At 46.9% G+C, this 18,339-nt stretch overlaps 3 protein-coding genes across 4 annotated transcripts; 2 read left to right on the top strand and 1 right to left on the bottom strand.

The window, feature by feature from the left end:
* The first annotated feature begins 1,644 nt into the window (after positions 1-1,644).
* LOC123150655 (GDP-fucose transporter 1) lies at positions 1,645-4,637 on the top strand. 2 transcript variants are annotated; one of them, XM_044570487.1, is made up of 2 exons: positions 1,645-2,179; positions 3,354-4,550. In XM_044570487.1, exon 2 carries the CDS (start codon positions 3,368-3,370, stop codon positions 4,394-4,396), a length of 1,029 nt encoding a protein of 342 aa, XP_044426422.1. In that variant the 5' UTR covers positions 1,645-2,179; positions 3,354-3,367; the 3' UTR covers positions 4,397-4,550. The 2 variants fall into 2 exon arrangements, with proteins under 2 accessions (XP_044426422.1, XP_044426421.1); XM_044570486.1 differs by having other exon boundaries at positions 1,650-1,993; positions 3,354-4,637.
* Positions 4,638-10,439: 5,802 nt separating this feature from the next.
* LOC123150324 (cystathionine beta-lyase, chloroplastic) lies at positions 10,440-14,496 on the top strand. The gene is made up of 12 exons (XM_044570182.1): positions 10,440-10,785; positions 11,033-11,145; positions 11,998-12,068; positions 12,163-12,254; positions 12,351-12,438; positions 12,527-12,638; positions 12,760-12,856; positions 12,955-13,036; positions 13,382-13,499; positions 13,667-13,774; positions 13,887-13,989; positions 14,193-14,496. The coding sequence occupies exons 1-12, from the start codon at positions 10,524-10,526 to the stop codon at positions 14,366-14,368; spliced, it is 1,422 nt and encodes a 473-aa protein (XP_044426117.1). The 5' UTR covers positions 10,440-10,523; the 3' UTR covers positions 14,369-14,496.
* Positions 14,497-15,219: 723 nt separating this feature from the next.
* Positions 15,220-16,681, bottom strand: LOC123153097 (protein STRICTOSIDINE SYNTHASE-LIKE 10-like). The gene has a single exon (XM_044572384.1). It carries the CDS (start codon positions 16,679-16,681, stop codon positions 15,344-15,346), a length of 1,338 nt encoding a protein of 445 aa, XP_044428319.1. The 3' UTR covers positions 15,220-15,343.
* Between the last annotated feature and the right edge of the window lie 1,658 nt (positions 16,682-18,339).

The following is an 18,339-nucleotide window of genomic DNA, read 5'->3' on the forward strand; positions in this document are numbered from 1 at the left end:
ACATATTGTAAAGATTTTAGACTAAGTTCATGATAATTAAGTTCATCTAATCAAATTATATAATGAACTCCCACTCAGATAGACATCCCTCCCATCATCTAAGTATAACATGATCCGAGTTAACTAGGACGTGTCCGATCATCACGTGAGACGGACTAGTCAACATCGGTGAACATCTTCATGTTGATCGTATCTTCTATACGACTCATGCTCGACCTTTCGGTTTTCTGTGTTCCGAGGCCATGTCTGTACATGCTAGGCTCGTCAAGTCAACCTAAGTGTTTGCATGTGTAAATCTGTCTTACACCCGTTGTATGTGAACGTTGGAATCTATCACACCCGATCATCACGTGGTGCTTCGAAACAACGAACTGTCGTAACGGTGCACAGTTAGGGGAAACACTTTCTTGAAATTATTATGAGGGATCATCTTATTTACTACCGTCGTTCTAAGTAAACAAGATGCAAAAACATGATAAACATCACATGCAATCAAATAATAATAGTGACATGATATGGCCAATATCACATGGTTAAAAATAGTTTAAAGGCTAATTAGGTATTTTTCTAATGCTTGTTTTTAGAGAAGTAGCAATAATGCCCCCAAATTGGCCTTTTGGACTTCAATCCTTAAGGCTAATGGTATGTACTGGATTAATGAATGGTTGGGCGATATCTGAAACTTCGAAACAACAACTTTGTTTATGCACCCCACAAAAAAATTGATTATGCAATTGTTACCAAAGACTTACCGAACTCTGTCTAAAACTTGGAGTCGTCTGCTTTTTAGTTGTGCCTGTGTGATTTTCATCAGGACTTCTTAATCATCAGTGGACTGTTTGGATTTTTTTTTCCAGGTTTACTGCATTAACTAGATCAATTCTCTTCTTCGCAATGTAATGTGGGAGCAACCCGTCCCATGACGAGGTTTTATGAAAAGAAAACAGACTTCTATTTATCAAGCTCAACATGAAGATGTTTTAGCATATGTATGTCTCAGTGTTTATAGACTTTTCTTTGTTCGAAATCACAATTATACATCCTTCAGATTTGTAAAGCGGCTCTTAACTCAAAACTAAGAAGAAAAGGAAGTTCATGCGAGAGCTCGAAAGTTTGATTGTTAGGAGGACCTATTCCAACAGGTACGAGAGCTTTTGTCGCAGGTCAACCCACCTGAACAAAGAATGCATAATAAACAATGATGATGAGTCAGATTATCACTCACTTTTTCTCTTGCAATTTTGCAAAAGAACCGCAAACCCCTGCAGGTTATCTATGCAGCACAGACGATGATGTAGACCGAAGAGACACAAATCAACCAAGAGGTTCAGCAACAATCTCGACACGTATACCATCTTAATGCAAGATTGGAAGAGGGAGAACACAAAACACAAATTGCCATGAGCATCGGTCATACATATTCCAGGCTTCACTCAGCAAAGCACATCAGCAATATTTGAAGATCTCAAAGTCAAAAGAGACCTACCTGCCTTTTTTTTTTTGAGGGAAAGACCTACCTGGCTCTGAAACCCGTTTTTGGAATGTGTTGTCCAAACCGCGGGGTGCTGAATTGCACTCTCTAGTTTCTTTTCTTGGCCTGCTGTACAGCTGTAATAAGAACCCGTTTTAGTCAATAAAGTTCCCGAGTGAAAGAAAAATTTTACAGTCAAACCCCCACGTCCCGTCCTGTTCGTCTCTCCCGTCCAAGACCCCGGCGGCCAAGCCCCAGCGCCCGGCCGCCCGCCCCTCGCCGTCCCTCTCCGCCGTGCCCCTGCCTCCGCCCCACTCCGTCCGTGGGCTCGGCAGGCGACGCCGGCGTCCAAGCCCCGGCGCCCGCGCCTCTCTCCGCCCCTCTCCGCCGTGCCCCTGATCCGCCTCGCTCCGCCCGCCCTCCCGTTCCCTGCCACGGCTCCCCTCCACCCTCGACCCCGCCTCCGCCGAGAGTAGGCCATCCCGTCAGCGACCGAGAACGGCGCCAGCGGGGCGTCTCAAGGCGAGCCTTCTCCACTATTTACTCCCCTCCCCCTCCTCATTTGCTTCTCTGGTATATTTCTGTTCCCCATTTCGGTAAAACCCTAGAAACTAGCACCTGAGGTTCATGTGAATTCGAAATCTCGGTTTTATTAAATAAACCGAACTTGCCGAGTAAACTGTGCATCTGGGCGGCTGTTTCTTGCTGGTATGTCTTTTATCATATTTGATTTTGCATCTTAAATATGTAGTGTGGAGCTTGTTTAGTGAAATATATAAGGCAAATCTGATTCATGATAAGCACGTGTTTATCACCCTAGAAACTAGCACCTGAGGTTCATGATTCTGGAGTGAGATTACAAGTAAGATAAAAGTGTATTTGCATTTTAAGATGAAATTCAAATAAATGTTATAATTCATAAATTTATATAGCCCTTAATTTTGTCTGTCCTTTTATGCAGCAAGCCCATTTTCCAGGTCAAGAAGCAAACACATACTTGCTTTATTATTCACTTATGTGCGGTCGTGCAAACTCTCTTATCATATTTGTTCCTTCACTTGACATAAAATTACCGAACCACCGTTGCTAGAAATTAGAAGAATCTCACATATTGTATGTAGAGCATGTATGATGAGTGTATTTTTAGAAGATCCATTAACATATCTTTCATGCCGGTCAAAGCGAAAAGGATTCAGATATTTAAAATATATGAATGAGGCAAATCATTTTTATATTAACACCCTTCAAGCCTTTGCAAAAGCTTTATCACTCATTAGCTTTCGACTTCTCAAAAGTGTATTGGCAGATGAATTATTGTCTCAGAGATCGGCAATCGATTATCATACTTTTAATCTCACTTCAGATCATAGTATTTATTTTGTCTGATAATAGCCATGTCACCATGTGTCACCTGTCTGGGCAAAGGAAATTGATGTCAGTTATTTTTGGCTTAAACTACTACAAGTACATGCTAATAACTTGTTTGGAGTTCTTTCTTAACCTTAATGGCTTCATTTGAGATCCCTGTTCTACCTTCATTGAGATGTTTAGCTGTAGATTGTAGGAGGTGTTCAATTTTGTCATATATTCTCACTAGCCTGATTGCAGAATTGTTCTTGTATTACTTGATTTGCTATTGGATAGAATATTTGGACTATGCCTCACCACCTAGAAATTAATCATGGACGTGCCTAGGGAAATAAATATAGATAAGTCACACAAATCATGAATGGTCTCATTTCTGCACATGAATTCAGATAGTCTTGGCACTTGTTTTCCAGAGCAGTTTTTCTGTTAGTCCCCTATCAACATTGTGCATCACATCATGCTTCACATTTATTAGTTGTAGACTCCCTTTTCTTACATTGTACCTACCATGCAGATAAATCTTTCCTCATGGCAAAGCCGGCCTATGCGACAAGCAGCCTCGTTTTAGGATATGCTTTATGCTCGAGCTTGCTTGCGATCATTAACAAGTACGCCATCACCAAGTTCAGTTACCCTGGCCTCCTCACTGCCCTACAATACTTGACATCCGTGGTTGGAGTTTGGAGCCTTGGGAAGCTCGGTTTCCTCTACCATGAGCCTTTCAACTTCCAGACTGCCAAAAAGTATGCGCCTGCTGCTCTTGTCTTCTACCTCGCCATATTCACCAACACCCACCTCCTGAAGCATGCCAATGTCGATACATTTATAGTGTTCAGATCCTTGACCCCTCTGCTGGTTGCTGTCGCTGACACCACCTTCCGAAAGCAGCCATGTCCTTCAAAGCTCACATTCTTGTCCCTGGTGATTATCTTAGGAGGCGCGGTTGGCTATGTGATGACAGATTCAGGGTTCACCCTCACGGCGTACTCGTGGGCAGTTGCTTATCTGATCACCATAACTACTGAAATGGTGTACATAAAGCACATGGTGACTAACCTGGGTCTCAGCACATGGGGCTTTGTGATCTACAACAATCTTCTTTCACTGCTAATGGCCCCCGTGTTTGGGGTTCTGACGGGTGAGCACCTGTCCATCTTCAGAGCCATTGAATCAAGGGGCCAAGGCTGGTTCGAACTTGACGCGTTTGTTGCTGTGTCACTGTCCTGCGTGTTCGGGGTGCTCATTAGCTTCTTTGGTTTCGCGGCAAGGAAAGCTGTCTCTGCCACGGCGTTTACAGTGACGGGGGTCGTCAACAAGTTCCTGACAGTTGCAATCAATGTTATGATCTGGGACAAGCACGCAAATGCATTTGGTTTGGTTTGCTTGCTCTTCACTCTGGCAGGTGGGATACTCTATCAGCAGTCTGTCAAAAGTAAAGGAAGTGCTCCAGCACATCGTGAGGCTGTAGCTAACAAAGGCCGTGGTGACGATGATGAAGCTGAGTTTGATCCGGAGAAGCAAAGCTTAGTTTCGTCTCCAAAGGACTCAGATGCCTGATACATGTTGTTTAGCAGGTACTCAGTTTTGTCCTTTTGTCTACAACAGACACCGAGTCTTCAAAACTTGTTATAACTATGTAATACAGACAATTCAGGACGTGTTTTGTTGTTGAAGGATGGCACACACTCACATCACAAGTTACACACTAGAATTATTTTTGTTCCCATCGTCTTATTCCCGGTTGTTTATGCAACTACTATTGTGTTGTTTACTAAAATCATCTGCCTTTTTTCATGAACATGTAGTCGTTTAGTGATGTCTATTGGCTCTCCTTATATAGAAGGGTTTCTGCTGTCTACAGCAGCAACAACTCTGTACACTGCATATTATTGGTAGAGAAATCACCTCAACAGTTTACAGCAGTATCGGTTAATCATTTGCAGCGTAAACCTCAGTCTTTTTGAGTTGATGGTTTTTCCGGCGATGTAGAATTGTTGAGTACTCTCTTTTACAATACTTTAGTCGCATAGTAATATTGCTTTTATGCTATCAGCTTCATGCATTGGTACTTTACTCCCATAGTATATCTCTTTGGTGGAGTGGCGGTGTACATAATTTTGAACATTTTATATATTTAGCTGCAGACCTGCAGTGAAGTGAGTTTCCTGGCTCTTAATACTATCTGGACAGCTGTCCAAATGAATAGACCATGACGACTAAGTTTACGTACCGAAAAAAGGTTTCCCCTGCTTTGCATTCCAAAACAACCAACACCGAATACAAATATCGCTGTGGCGAGCAGCACAACACACCAAAAGAAAAAGAAGAAGAAACAAAAGCCAACCACGGCAGCTTGGCAAAGCGCGGATGACCCGCCACCGCGGCGCCCACCGGATACAGACCACCACAGACCGAGGCTCCGAACCGCCGCGTACCAAGCAGCACCTCCAAGAAAGGATGCGATGCCGACGATGCTGCTGCCCGGACGAGTCCTCGGGTTTCCCCGTGCACGTGGAGGGAGGTGGGGGGTGGATACCATCGACACCCTCTAGGAAGGAATGGTGGCACCCGCAGGTGTCACCGCGTCGGGGCTGAAGCCGGCAGGGATTTCTCCCGCATTCCAACCCCAACCACCCAACCGGACGGAACCGACCCGCCAAACCGTCGCCCATCACCATGCGCCAACGCAGTAGCGCCGCCGCCCACGCCGCCTCACTACGAACACCACCACGAGGCCGAGAGGACCGGAGAGAAGCTCACCACGACGGGAGCAGCAACACCGACGCCGAGCGGGAGGGAACCACCTCCACCGCCGTCGTGCGGGAGGCCCGTGCCTCCGGCACCGTCGCGGTAGCCGTCCGGACGCGGCAGCGGGGCACCCCTGGCCCAGCCAGGCCCGAAGCGGGCCCGTTAAGCCCCGTCGGCTGCGATGCAATAGGCCGGTGTCGGCGCCGCCGACACCCAGCCACTCGTCGCGTCTCCCCCGCCTCCCAGAAGCCACGCCGGAGACCATCCCCGCCACCGGCCCGCCCAGGCCAAGATGGGGCCCGAAGGGCCCAGATCTGGGCCGAGCGGACGACGCTAGATCCTGCCGCCGCGCCGCGCCGCTGCCAACGGCGTCGCCGCTGCCTAGCTGCTCTCCTGCATGCGCCACGGAGCCCCGCCGCCGCCTAGATGCACCCCCGGAGCAGCTCCGCCCGCGTCGGAGAGCGACCGGGAGGGGAAGGGCCAGGAGGCCGCCGCCACCAGCAGCCCCGGGGCCAAGCCGGCCGCGGGCGCCGGCGACGACGGCGAGAAGGAAGGAGGGAGGGGGGCCTAGAGGAAGGAGGCCGGTCGCCCGCGGGGGGGTGGGGGGTGGGGGTGACGTGGTCGCGAGAGAGAGGGGGGAGGGGTGGCCTCACTAAGGGCATGTACAATGGTTGATAAGATAGTCTTATCTTAAGTTTTGCATGTAATTTAGAGATGACAAAGAAAAATGTCTACAATGGGTTATCTCTTAGCCTTATCTTTAATAACTAGCAATTCCTAAAAATATGGTGAGACATATTGGGCTAAGAGATCATCTCTTGTCTTATCTTAAATAAGAGAAGACAAGCCTCCTCTTATGAGTTCTCTCTCCTCCACCTCATTATTTATCCTACGTGGCACTTCTAAGATAGCATCATTGTACATGCCCTAAGTTTACATATGGGCTCCACTGCTCAGTTTCAATGGCAATGGGCGATGTTTGTAATCTCAGGCTCACAGATGATGGTGTGTCGATGGTTAGGATAGTTATTGTGCCCCCTAGCCCGCCAGGTTTGACGCTTCGGTGTGTTATTAGAGCATCTCCAACAGGCGCGCTAAACAGGCGCCGCGCCGCAAAATCCCCCGTTTTAGTGCGCGCGCAACCCGGCGGATGGCTCCAGTGGGCGCGCAATAACCGCACGCGCGTTATAAGCAGTTGGGCGCGCGCTAGGAAGCGGTACCTCGCGCGGTGTATTTGCGGCGCCCGCTTCCGCGCGCGGCACACACGACGCTCGCGTTGCGCTCTTCTTCTCCCCCTCCAAAGCCTCGCGCGCGCCGGCGCCGGCGACCCGCACCCATGGACGCACGTGCCGGCACCCCGCTCACCCCGTCCTATAGCCGCGACCCCCCCCCCCCCCCCGCCGCCGCCACAAACCCTAGCCCGGGTGGCGTTGGCCTCGCCTCCGCCGGAGCTCCTCCGACGAGCGGCCTCGCGCGCGGCCTCTTCATGCCGCCGCGGATGACCTCTGCGGCGGGTGGCGTCGCGCCGGCGCCGGCCCGAGCCGCCGCCCCTCCTCCTCAAAGCTCCCCAATGCGGCGCGGCCAAAGAAGGGCAAGACATCGACGAAGAAAAACAAGGCGGCGGACGGCTCCGGCACCTCCAAGGCAAAGAGGAAGAAGCTTGCGGGGCGTGTGACGGGCGCGGCGGCTGCCGAAGCGCCGGCAAGCTCACTCGTTGAGCCGGCGGCCGGCGCACACAACATGTTCGACGAAATGCCTCCAAGGTAAAAAAAAATTCTAACTTTTCATTTTTTTATTTTTTGAATGCATTCGTCACATATAGATAGCTTATTTGCATTGTGCAAAAAAATTTGTAGTCTCAATGATGATGCATACATGTCAACGATGGGTGTTGGCTCCAACAATTCGCATTGGTCTCAAACCAATGACATGCATTTTGAAGACCATGAGTTCGAGGTGGACGAGGAGGGTGAGGGCATTGTCGACGCACCAAAAGGAAGAGCGGGCAATTACACCAACGCCGATGACATCTTACTATGCAATACTTGGTTGCAAGTGTCGAGGGATCCATCTGTTGGAGGTGATGAAAGTAGAGATGCTTATTGGAACCGGATGAAGGAACACTTTGATGCTCGCAACGTGAGTAGAATTGACCGCTCCAACCGATCACTTAGGTCCCGATGGTCGACAATCAACTCGGATTGTCAAAGGTCGGCGGCCTGTCAAAAGGCGGTTGACAAGTTGAACCCAAGTGGCACAAATGAGGATGATAGAGTAAGTGCCATTTCATCTTACATGTTGGTGCTAAACTTGCTTTGTTTTGCTTGTTGTTGGTGCTAACTTGCTTTGTTTTCATGTAGTACAACATTGCGCAAAACTTGTTCAAAGAAGAGGAGAGGAAAACCAAGAAGGGGAAGATCAAGAAAGGAAGAGTATTTACTTTGCCTCATTGCTATGATGTGTTGAAGGATGATGAGAAATGGAAGAAGCGTGAATATTTGGATGATTTGCATTTGAGCGACAAACGGAAGCGAACAATTAAGTTGGATGATGATGATGATGAGGATGATGCATCAAGTGATGACGGCAAGAGAAGCCCCACACCCAACTCGGTTTCATACTCGAAGCCAAAGCGGTCGGATGGGTGCAAGAAAGACAAAACCGAAAAGAAAGAGGAAAGGAGATGATGAGCTCAAAAATGTTATGGAAACTATTGTGAAGGCAAGAAAAGAAGCCAACGAGGCGAGGAAAATGGCAAGGACCCAAGATGCCACGGCCGAGGAGAGAAGGTTGGCGGCCGAGGAGAGGAGGGTGGCGGCCGAGGAGAGGAAGGTGGCTTTGGAGGAGAGGAAGGTGAGCAATGAGGAGCGAACTAGATTGTTGGAATGGGAGAAGCACTTGTTCTTCTTGGACACAACTAACCTCAATGCGGCGCAAAAGGAGTATGTCAATCTTGCCCAACAAGAAGTCTTGATCCAAAAAAGAGCCATGGTTCGTGCAATGGGTGGCGGTGGCCTCGGCGCCATGGATGGCGGTGGCCTCGGCGCCATGGGTGCCATGGGTGGTTTTCGGAGGTACCGTGGGCAGTTTAGGTGCAATGGGAGGCATGGCTGGCTTTGGAGCACCCCCCGACGCTATGGCCACGACGGGAGACATGAGTTTTGCTTCTCTTATGGGAGACATGGGTGCACCTCCGCCCGCCATGGGCGGAATGTCTTTCGATGAGCCTCCTCGCACACATTCCCATGAAGATGCCGTTGAAGATCTTGCCAACATCGTCGGAGCTTCACGTGATGCGGAGCGCGATGAGGAGAGGGAGGAAGATTCATCTTCGGAGGCGGAAAAATCGTCTTCCGAAGATGAGGACGAGGACGAGGACGAGGACGAGGAATGATGTGTCTTTCCTTTGTGTATTGAACTTGATTTGCATTTTGAACTTGGCTGGATGAACTTGTGGGTATAATTTTAAACTTGTGAGCATGAACTTCATCAACTTGTTTGTGTGAAATTTTTATTGTGTTGAAAATGTTCATCATTTTGTGTTGAAAAATGCCATATGCAATGCACCGGCGAGTCGCGCGCGCTGCATTTTGGCGCGCTGCTGGAGCGACGCGCGCGCTGCATTTTAGCGCGGCCGCGCCAAACCAGCCGATGCGCGCGCAGTATATCTGTTTTTTTGCGCGTGGCGCGACCGGCGCCTGTTGGAGATGCTCTTAATGTGGATTATACATTCAGTAGAGATGATGTTCTCGTCAACAACGAGGCGCTTGTGACTTTGAAACTGCCATACAGACGATACCTGTGCCCGAACTTTGCACGACGTTGCGACTTTGTCAGCCTTGAATTAGTAGGTGATGCGTGAGTATGGTGTGAGTGACCGAGTGTTTTGCGTCCATGTTGTGCCTTGGTGTTTTCTCAAAAAGATGATGGTGTACTTCTTCGGGTCTTTTGTCATTTCAATTGTTCCAAGCAATAGAGCAAATTACACTTTATATCCCCTAGTTGTAACAATGTGACAACTTTTAGTACTATGTATGCTATGCTCACGCCGGAGCGTCGAAGGCAGATCGCGGAGGAGATGCACGCCTCGCCTCGCTGCCGGGCTGCCTCCGGACTCGCCGGAGCCGAAGGAGGAGGAGGAGGAGGAGGGAGAGCAGCTGCCGGAGCCGATGGAGGTGGCGGATCCAGAAGAGGACGAGGCGGAACAGCCTGCCCTGCGGTTCAACATAGAGGAGGCGGAGGCGGAGTTTGCCATCACCGAAGCGGCGGAGATGGCAGAGCAGCAGGCCATTTTGGAGTCCATTCAGTATGAGGGCCTATGTGGAAGCCAACCGGGAGTTCTTCTGGCAAGAGCGGGCGGGGACCGACGCGCTCTTCGTCGAACTCGACGCAGAGATAAAGGAGGAGGCCCCAGAGCTGTAGCTGCCGCACATGTACCCGGAGCCGGGTACGGAGATAGTCGACATCTCCAACAAGGAGTAGCTAGGTGATCTACGTAGTATGTTTTTTTTTTGCTAACTATCTACGTAGTATGTAGGTTTGTTTTCTTTGCATGCTTTTGTATGGATTTAAGAATTTTGTATGATATGTTCGGATGCAGTTGTGGTAATTGTCCGCCGGTGTTTGAGAGGTCATATTTATCATATGCGGTTGTAGATGCTCTAAAAAGGTTTTTTTTTTAAGTTCTCTATTTTTTTTATTTTTTTTTGCATTCTCTCCAAAACCGATAGTGCACGGCATGCGCACCCACGCAGCCCATTTTACCCGTGAGCCAACCGAAAAGCCGATCCAGTGAATCTAGACGCGATACCCAATTCCGCAAAAGCATCAACGATCCGTTCCACTGACCACAATACCCCACCCGTCAGCCCTCCCCCAACCCGGTGCCACTTCGCTATCAAACCCACTCCCTCCCGCTTCCCCACTCCGTCCAACCATGGCCGCCGCCGCCGCCGCCGCCACCCCTACCGCCCGCCTCTTCCTCCTCCACTCCAACCCGCCCTCCTCCCTCCCGTGCCCGAACCCCAGCCCCAGCTCCGCCCAGGCGCCCCGCCTCGCCCACCCGCGCCTCGCGCTCTCCCACCGCATGGCGGCGGCACCAGCGGCGATCGCCGGGCCCTCCGGCGACTCCGAGCGCGACCTGAGCGCGTCCGCGGTATCGGTAGAGGCATTTGGGGCCGTCGAATCCTCGGGCGATGGTGGGTTTGAGCGGGTTTAGCTTGAATTTGTACTCCCTCCGTTCCTAAATATTTGTCTTTTTAGAGATTTCAACGAGTGAATACATGGAGCAAAACGAGTGAGTCTACACTCTAAAATATGTCTATATACATCAGTATATGGTAGTCCATTTGAAATCTCTAAAAAGACATATTTAGGAACGGAGGGAGTGGGGCTTTGTGCTTGTTCTGGTGGAATTAGTGTGTGATGTTTGTCTTCTTGGTGTAGGTTTGGGGAGGAAGGAGCCGAGCGTGGCGACGATACTGACCAGCTTTGAGAATTCGTTCGACAATTATGGGGCTCTCAGCACGCCGCTGTACCAGACGGCCACCTTCAAGCAGGTAACTAGGGTTGCCAACAGACGGTGGCATCTGGCAACTGTGTAGAAGTAAATTCCACCAATGCATTCTCAATGTGCTTTATTGCTGTTTGAGAGCACATTGTTACTCCCTCCGTTCCGAATTACTTGTCTTAGATTTGTCTAGATACGGAGGTATCTAGCACTAAAATGAGTCTAGATACATCCGTATCTAGACAAATCCAAGAGAAGTAATTCGGAACGGATACATCCGTATCTAGACAAATCCAAGACAAGTAATTCGGAACGGAGGGAGTACTAGTTATGATGACGATATTTCATAGTAGTAGGCGGCGGCGGTGGTGCCAAGCCTAATCGGTTGGCAGTTTAGGGGTTTAGTTCCTTTCTATCGTTTGGAATTGAGTTCTCAAGCATGTCTGGAACCTTTTGGTTGGTAGTTTGATTGTTAATCATTTTGTAAGACAAATCTCAATCGCCTGGAAGTCTGAAGAATTCTAGTAGACTAGACTAGAGGAGACATTGTGCTTAAATGTTACCCACCATGTATACCGGTTGCTAAAATTTTAGTTGGCAAACCGAATTACCTAGTTGTAGTAATTCATCGTATCTTATCTTGATTTTGTTATTACATCTTTTTCTTGTTTGTCCCTCAACAATACTACGGTCTAATTACTGAATGAACTTGACACATTTTCCTTATCATCATATTTTTATTTATATAGGAATTGTAGTATGAAAATATCACTACTGTTAAATTGTCTTGGAACAGTTGTTATTCGGTTTGACTGAAGAACTATAGTGTATACCTAGTTTAGTCTGGCCCATAGTTTGCACCCTTGTTCCTAGTAGCTTACCCCTAAATGTTACTTTCCAGCCTTCAGCAACAGTTAATGGACCTTATGATTATACTAGGAGTGGCAACCCTACTCGTGATGTTCTCCAGAGGTCACTCTCAGTCTACTGCTTATTTTTATTTACTGTATGCAGTGTAAATATGTGCATTGTTCAGTGGTATTGATAAATTTTATCACACATTCAGCCTTATGGCTAAGCTCGAGAAGGCAGACCAAGCATTCTGCTTCACTAGTGGGATGGCATCACTGGCTGCAGTAACACACCTCCTTCAGGCTGGTAAGTGGCTGACATTTACTTTCTTACGATCGTATTTCAGGCCTATTATCGTTGTATGCACTTAATGAATTCATTGGCCAAACGCACAATTCTTAGGACAAGAAATAGTTGCTGGAGAGGACATATATGGTGGCTCTGATCGTCTGCTCTCACAAGTTGTCCCAAGAAATGGAATTGTAGTAAAGTTAGTTCTTCCTTTCTTTAGTGGAACCATTCTCTTGCTGTTTTTCTCTCGCTCACTTACAAGTATCATATGCATTGTGACATGATAGACGGGTCGATACAACTAAAATTAACGACGTGACTGCTGCAATCGGACCCTTGACTAGACTAGTTTGGCTTGAAAGTCCCACCAATCCTCGTCAACAAATTACTGATATAAAGGTAATGGTGTTGATGTATGCATTTCAATTATCATGAAGAATGCATATAAAGATTTGATTAATCCAGATACACACTCTTAGGTAACATTCTTACCCTCTCCAGTGTTTTTTGTACTTCACAGAAAATCTCAGAGATAGCTCATTCTCATGGTGCTCTTGTTTTGGTGGACAACAGTATCATGTCTCCAGTGCTATCCCGGTCTATAGAACTTGGAGCAGGTATAGAATCATTTAAGCACTTAACTGAAAACAACATCATATCATCTCATGCATATTATTTTAGTCTAATTCACGACAATCTATTGTCGTATGTGTAGATATTGTGATGCACTCAGCTACCAAATTTATAGCTGGACACAGTGATCTTATGGCTGGAATTCTTGCTGTAAAGGGTGAAAGGTCTGTTCTATGGGTCATCTTTGTCATCACTAATAACCACGCTGCCTCTTTTGAATGATAAATATTTTTCATCCTTGAATGTTTGTATAATATAATCATAGTTACGTGTCTGTGTCCCTGGTAAACGCTACTTCTTGCTACCATTTTTTTCCAAATAAACTCTGTATTACCTGTTCCCTGTTAATTACTGTGTGACATGAATGCTTCTGAGCTGCTGGCTTAAACACTAACAGGCTGTTTCTCTGTTTCTTACTGAATATGGCTACTAAATGCTCCTTCAAATTTATAGAGTTAATTGAAATAGCTATGATCTCTCAAATTAATACGTGTTCCAACTGCTAACAGCTTGGCTAAGGAGATTGCATTTCTACAAAACGCTGAAGGTTCTGGTTTGGCACCTTTTGATTGTTGGCTTTGCTTGAGAGGGATCAAAACCATGGCCTTACGGGTGGAAAAGCAACAGGTGGAACTTTGTTGTGATAAAATAACTTGTTTGCTGAACTACATATTGGTTTTTGAAATTTTTTGAGGGCTTCATAAAATGCTGCTAGCAACTTCGTATAGTTCTGATTCATTTCATTTGTTATGGACATTTTCTTAGGACGCTGATGTTGACTTTATTATTGGTAGGATAATGCCCAGAAGATTGCTGAATTCTTAGCTTCTCATCCAAGGGTCAAGCAAGTGAATTATGCTGGACTTCCTGATCATCCTGGCCGATCTTTACACTACTCTCAGGTGCTTACCGGTTTTCATGTTGGCTGCATTAAGCAGCTTTAGTGATTCTCCAGCCTTCAGGTCTTCCAGAACACTTTCTAATATGTTGTTCTTGCATTTGCTTCTTGTGCAGGCAAAGGGAGCGGGCTCTGTCCTCAGTTTCCAAACTGGTTCATTGTCTCTCTCAAAGCATGTTGTTGAGACGACCAAATACTTCAACGTAACAGTTAGCTTCGGTAAGCATTCTTTTGTACCTGCACGCCTCCACCCTCCTTCCAGGAATCACCTTACTACTGTATCCATTTTATCACCCAACATACTCCATTTAGAAAACCTCTACAAAGCTGATCCATTATCATACTAGTTTCTTCGAGGATTAGTTTCAGAGCCTTGTGCAGTTTTGCTCATTCTTGCTCACTGAATCTACATGCCGATGCAGGAAGTGTGAAGTCACTCATAAGCTTGCCCTGCTTCATGTCGCACGCGAGCATCCCTTCCTCGGTGCGAGAGGAACGTGGGTTGACTGATGATCTAGTACGGATATCGGTGGGCATTGAGGACGTGGATGACCTCATAGCTGATCTTGATTACGCGCTCAGGTCTGGTCCAGCATAGATCATACAAAATCTGGACTACGGCGCTTCGGGTTCTAGTTAATCAAGTTGTAGATGTGATATGCATTGGTGATTCATTTGTTAAGCTGCAACAGTAATAATAAACTTCTGCATGAGTATTTTCTGAAATGACAAGCCCGCGACTGTATGTGTTGTTCGTCACAGGCTTCAACAGAAAAACCCTGAGGCCAACTGACAAGTAACAACATGCATAAACTTCACAACATCAAAACTTGGTTCTGCCCATGTTCATTTTTCTTGGCTGCCATTGTGACGGCTTTGTAGCTCAAGTAGGAAGGACTGACATGACTGTTGGTTGATGGGGAGCAAAGGAGTGTGTAGTTGGTTCGTCGGATTGACCCGCGTAGGCGCTTGTGTATTTTGTATATGGTGTTTTTCGTCTGTGCAGGTGAGTGTGTATACATCTGGAGACTGGATTGTTCATGGTCATTGGTGTGCCGATGAAGAATAATGTGACCATCCTTTTGTAGTGTATCAAAGAACTGTGATGTTCTTGTGCAACATGTTTTGCCTCGTGTTCTCTGTGAACTGACTTGACTGACTTTTCTTGATCTGAATGAAATCGCGTACGAATATGATTTTCAGTTGGCCGCAGTTGATTTCTCTTACCAAATCCTTTTCCTTTTGTATAAGATTGGATTGTTTTCGTTTTTGTGAGTATTAGCTTGCAACCTCTCTAGACCGTCCTATTTGTGCGAGCAATTTATTTCACAACAATGCTAGTGCCTTTTGTGTCTTTGGCTCTTTGCAACATGCAACTGTACTTTCCTAAAGATAATTTGATACATTATACTAAAAAATACATCATCATTGTCCAACAGAAATCTCCACTTAACAACAGAAAGCTTGACTTAACAAAATAGATTTTACAACTAAAATACGTCAAAACAATAAAATAATAACATTAATAAAGAGAGTAAGTTCTACAAAGATCCTTAATATCTAATTGACCTATCTATTTGCGCGTGACTACGGACACATAGTGAAGTTCGACGGATCCCATGAACAACCTGCCACCTTTCCTCTCCACCACCTCGGTCGGCCTCACGCCCTTGGGTCCCCGCATCTCCTCAATTATTTTTCCGTCCGCATCGATCCTCAATGCTAGCAGGTGGCTATCAATGCCAAAGGGGAGCTCAGCCTTCTCACGGTGTAGTGCCACCCAGTATCCTCCTTTCTTGTCGGGCCTCACATTGTCTGGATAGCCAGGGAGGTCGGCGAATAGCTCCATGGTGCCCGCCTTGGAGCCCTTGATCCAGTATCGTAGCAGTTTACACGGCCCGGTCGATGAGATGATTAGATGTGTTCGATCAGCGCTGATGGCGAGGCCATTGGGGTAAGTGATGTCGGGCTGGAGCACGCCGGCCTTTCCTGTCCGTGGGTCATACCTTAGTAGCCGACCAGTCGAGTCTCCTGTTCTTGTCACCATCTCATGTTGTGACCTATTGTAGTTCCTGGAGCTGTCGGTGAAGTAGACCTCGCCGGTTACCTGGTCGATGTCCACCCCGTTGGTGAAGCGGAGAGGTACGCCATCAACCTCCGTGACAAGCACAGTTGCCTCCCCGCCGCCTGGCGCGACCCGCATGAGCCCCTTGTAGGCGTCGGCAATGTACAGGTACCCAGACTTGAGGTGGAACCGCAGACCGAGCGGCCGGCCGCAGTGGCCCTCGGTGACAGTCTCCGGGCGAAGGCGAGACGCCGTGCACGCCTCGCTGCTGTAGTCGGGGTTGTAGGTGTACGTTGACCAGCCGAGCTTGTGGCCGTTCCACTTCAGGACGCGGCCGTCGGACACGCCGCTGTACGGGCCGTGGCCTTTGGCGTCGAAGGCGACGCTCTCCGGGCCGCGCAGCAGTCCGCGTGGCAGCGGCAGGTGGCGCGTCCGCGTGGTGTCGATGCTGGGGACGTTGGCGGCGGCGGCGGTGCTAGGCAAGAAGAGCAGGAGCAGCACGGCTAGCGAGATCCCTCCTGCCGCTCGCCATTGTTGACTTGCTTCGCTAGCTGTTTCGAGAGCTTGTGTTTCTTTGATCGGACGTGTTGTGTGGTGTTGGCTCGATGGGGTGCCTCTGTTCTTATATAAACGCTGGAGGGGTCCGAGTCCCGGCAAGAGTCGGCCGTCCTCCTCGGCGACGGCGAGAGTACGAGTCCCTATCCGTGTCCTCGACTTATTCCGATTCTCGACCTGGTCCTTGCGAACACCGGCGATCTGGCTGCCTCGGTGCTGCTTTTTGTCCGTGTTTTTTTTCCTTTTTTCTCGTTGATGGAATTTTCTAACACAAAGTTTATCATCTTTCATGTTGAAGAAAATTGTTAAAATTTAACACAAAGCTTATTATTTTTGTTTTCAAAATGTTAAAATGTTTCATGGGCTGCATAGTAGAATAGTACTATATATTAAGTTCTTGGTATCTACTAAACATTTTTCGTATGTGAATAATATTTTAAAACTTGTGTGAACGTTTTGCTTGGCACACATTTATATTTTGTTCAAACTTGCATGGACACTTTTTTTTAAAGATGGTAGAACACATTTATCTCATGCAAAACACTTTATCTACTGAAACGGTTTTTTGAATTTACTTGAACAACTGTTGAACACACATGAACATTTTACTTCACACGCATGAACAACTTTCATAACTGATGCCGTGATACTTCAAAGATATTCATTTGCAAAAAACATATCTCAAAATCATTCATAATGATGTAAAATTCAGAATATTTTAACAAGCGTCATGAACATTTTTTAAATACATTAACATATTACATGCGCAGCAGAATATATTTTGAGGTATTTTGTTACACACTAACAATTTCTCTCCTATAAATTGTTTTGAGGAAAATTGCGTCAACATTTTATTTGGCATGCATGTATATTTTATTAAATTAACGACGTGGCTGCTGCAATTGGACCCTTGACTAGACTAGTTTGGCTTGAAAGTCCCACCAATCCTCGTCAACAAATTATTGATATAAAGGTAATAGTGTTGATGTATGCATTTCAATTATCATGAAGAATGTATATAAAGATTTGATTAATCCAGATACACACTCTTAGGTAACATTCTTACCCTCTCCAGTGTTTTTTGTACTTCACAGAAAATCTCAGAGATAGCTCATTCTCATGGTGCTCTTGTTTTGGTGGACAACAGTATCATGTCTCCAGTGCTATCCCGGCCTATAGAACTTGGAGCAGGTATAGAATCATTTAATCACTTAACTAAAAACAACACCATATCATCTCATGCATATTTTTATAGCAAGCCATGTGCATGAAGGGTTTTAATGGGGCATGGAGGAATCATGTGGATTTTTTTGTCCAGAAAGGTAGTGTCGGAATTAAGGTGAATGATGGCATTGGTCATTACTTTCAAACACATAAAGGCCTAAGACAAGGAGACCCGATGTCTCCTATTCCGTTCAACATTGTGGCAGACATGTTGACAGTTCTCATAGGTCAGACCAAGGAGAAAGGCCTAGTAGGTGGTCTTGTTCCCCATTTGGTAGATGGGGGCGTCTCCATTCTACAATATGTGGATGACACTATTATCTTCATGGAGCATGACCTTGCAAAAGCGAGGAATATGAAACTAGTGTTGTGCCTCTTTGAACAACTGTCTGGTCTAAACTTCCACAAGAGTGAATTGTTTTGCTTTGGTAGGGCCAAAGAAGACCAAGATAGCTATAGGCAATTGTTCGGTTGTGAATTGGGGTCACTACCGTTCAGCTATCCCGACCAACTGGAAATGTATCGAAGATCGATTCAAGAAGAAACTAAGCTGCCGGAAGGGTAAGCTTATGTCATATGGAGGACAACTAGTATTGATAAATTCAGTACTCACGAGTATGCCGATGTTCCTCCTATCCTTCTTTGAGGTGCCTAAAGGGGTACGAAGGAGACTTGACTTCTATCGATCTCGTTTTTTCTGGCAGTCAGACGAGGTTAAGACAAAG

Source organism: Triticum aestivum, chromosome 7A (assembly GCF_018294505.1).
Source record: "Triticum aestivum cultivar Chinese Spring chromosome 7A, IWGSC CS RefSeq v2.1, whole genome shotgun sequence".
Lineage (NCBI taxonomy): Eukaryota > Viridiplantae > Streptophyta > Magnoliopsida > Poales > Poaceae > Triticum > Triticum aestivum.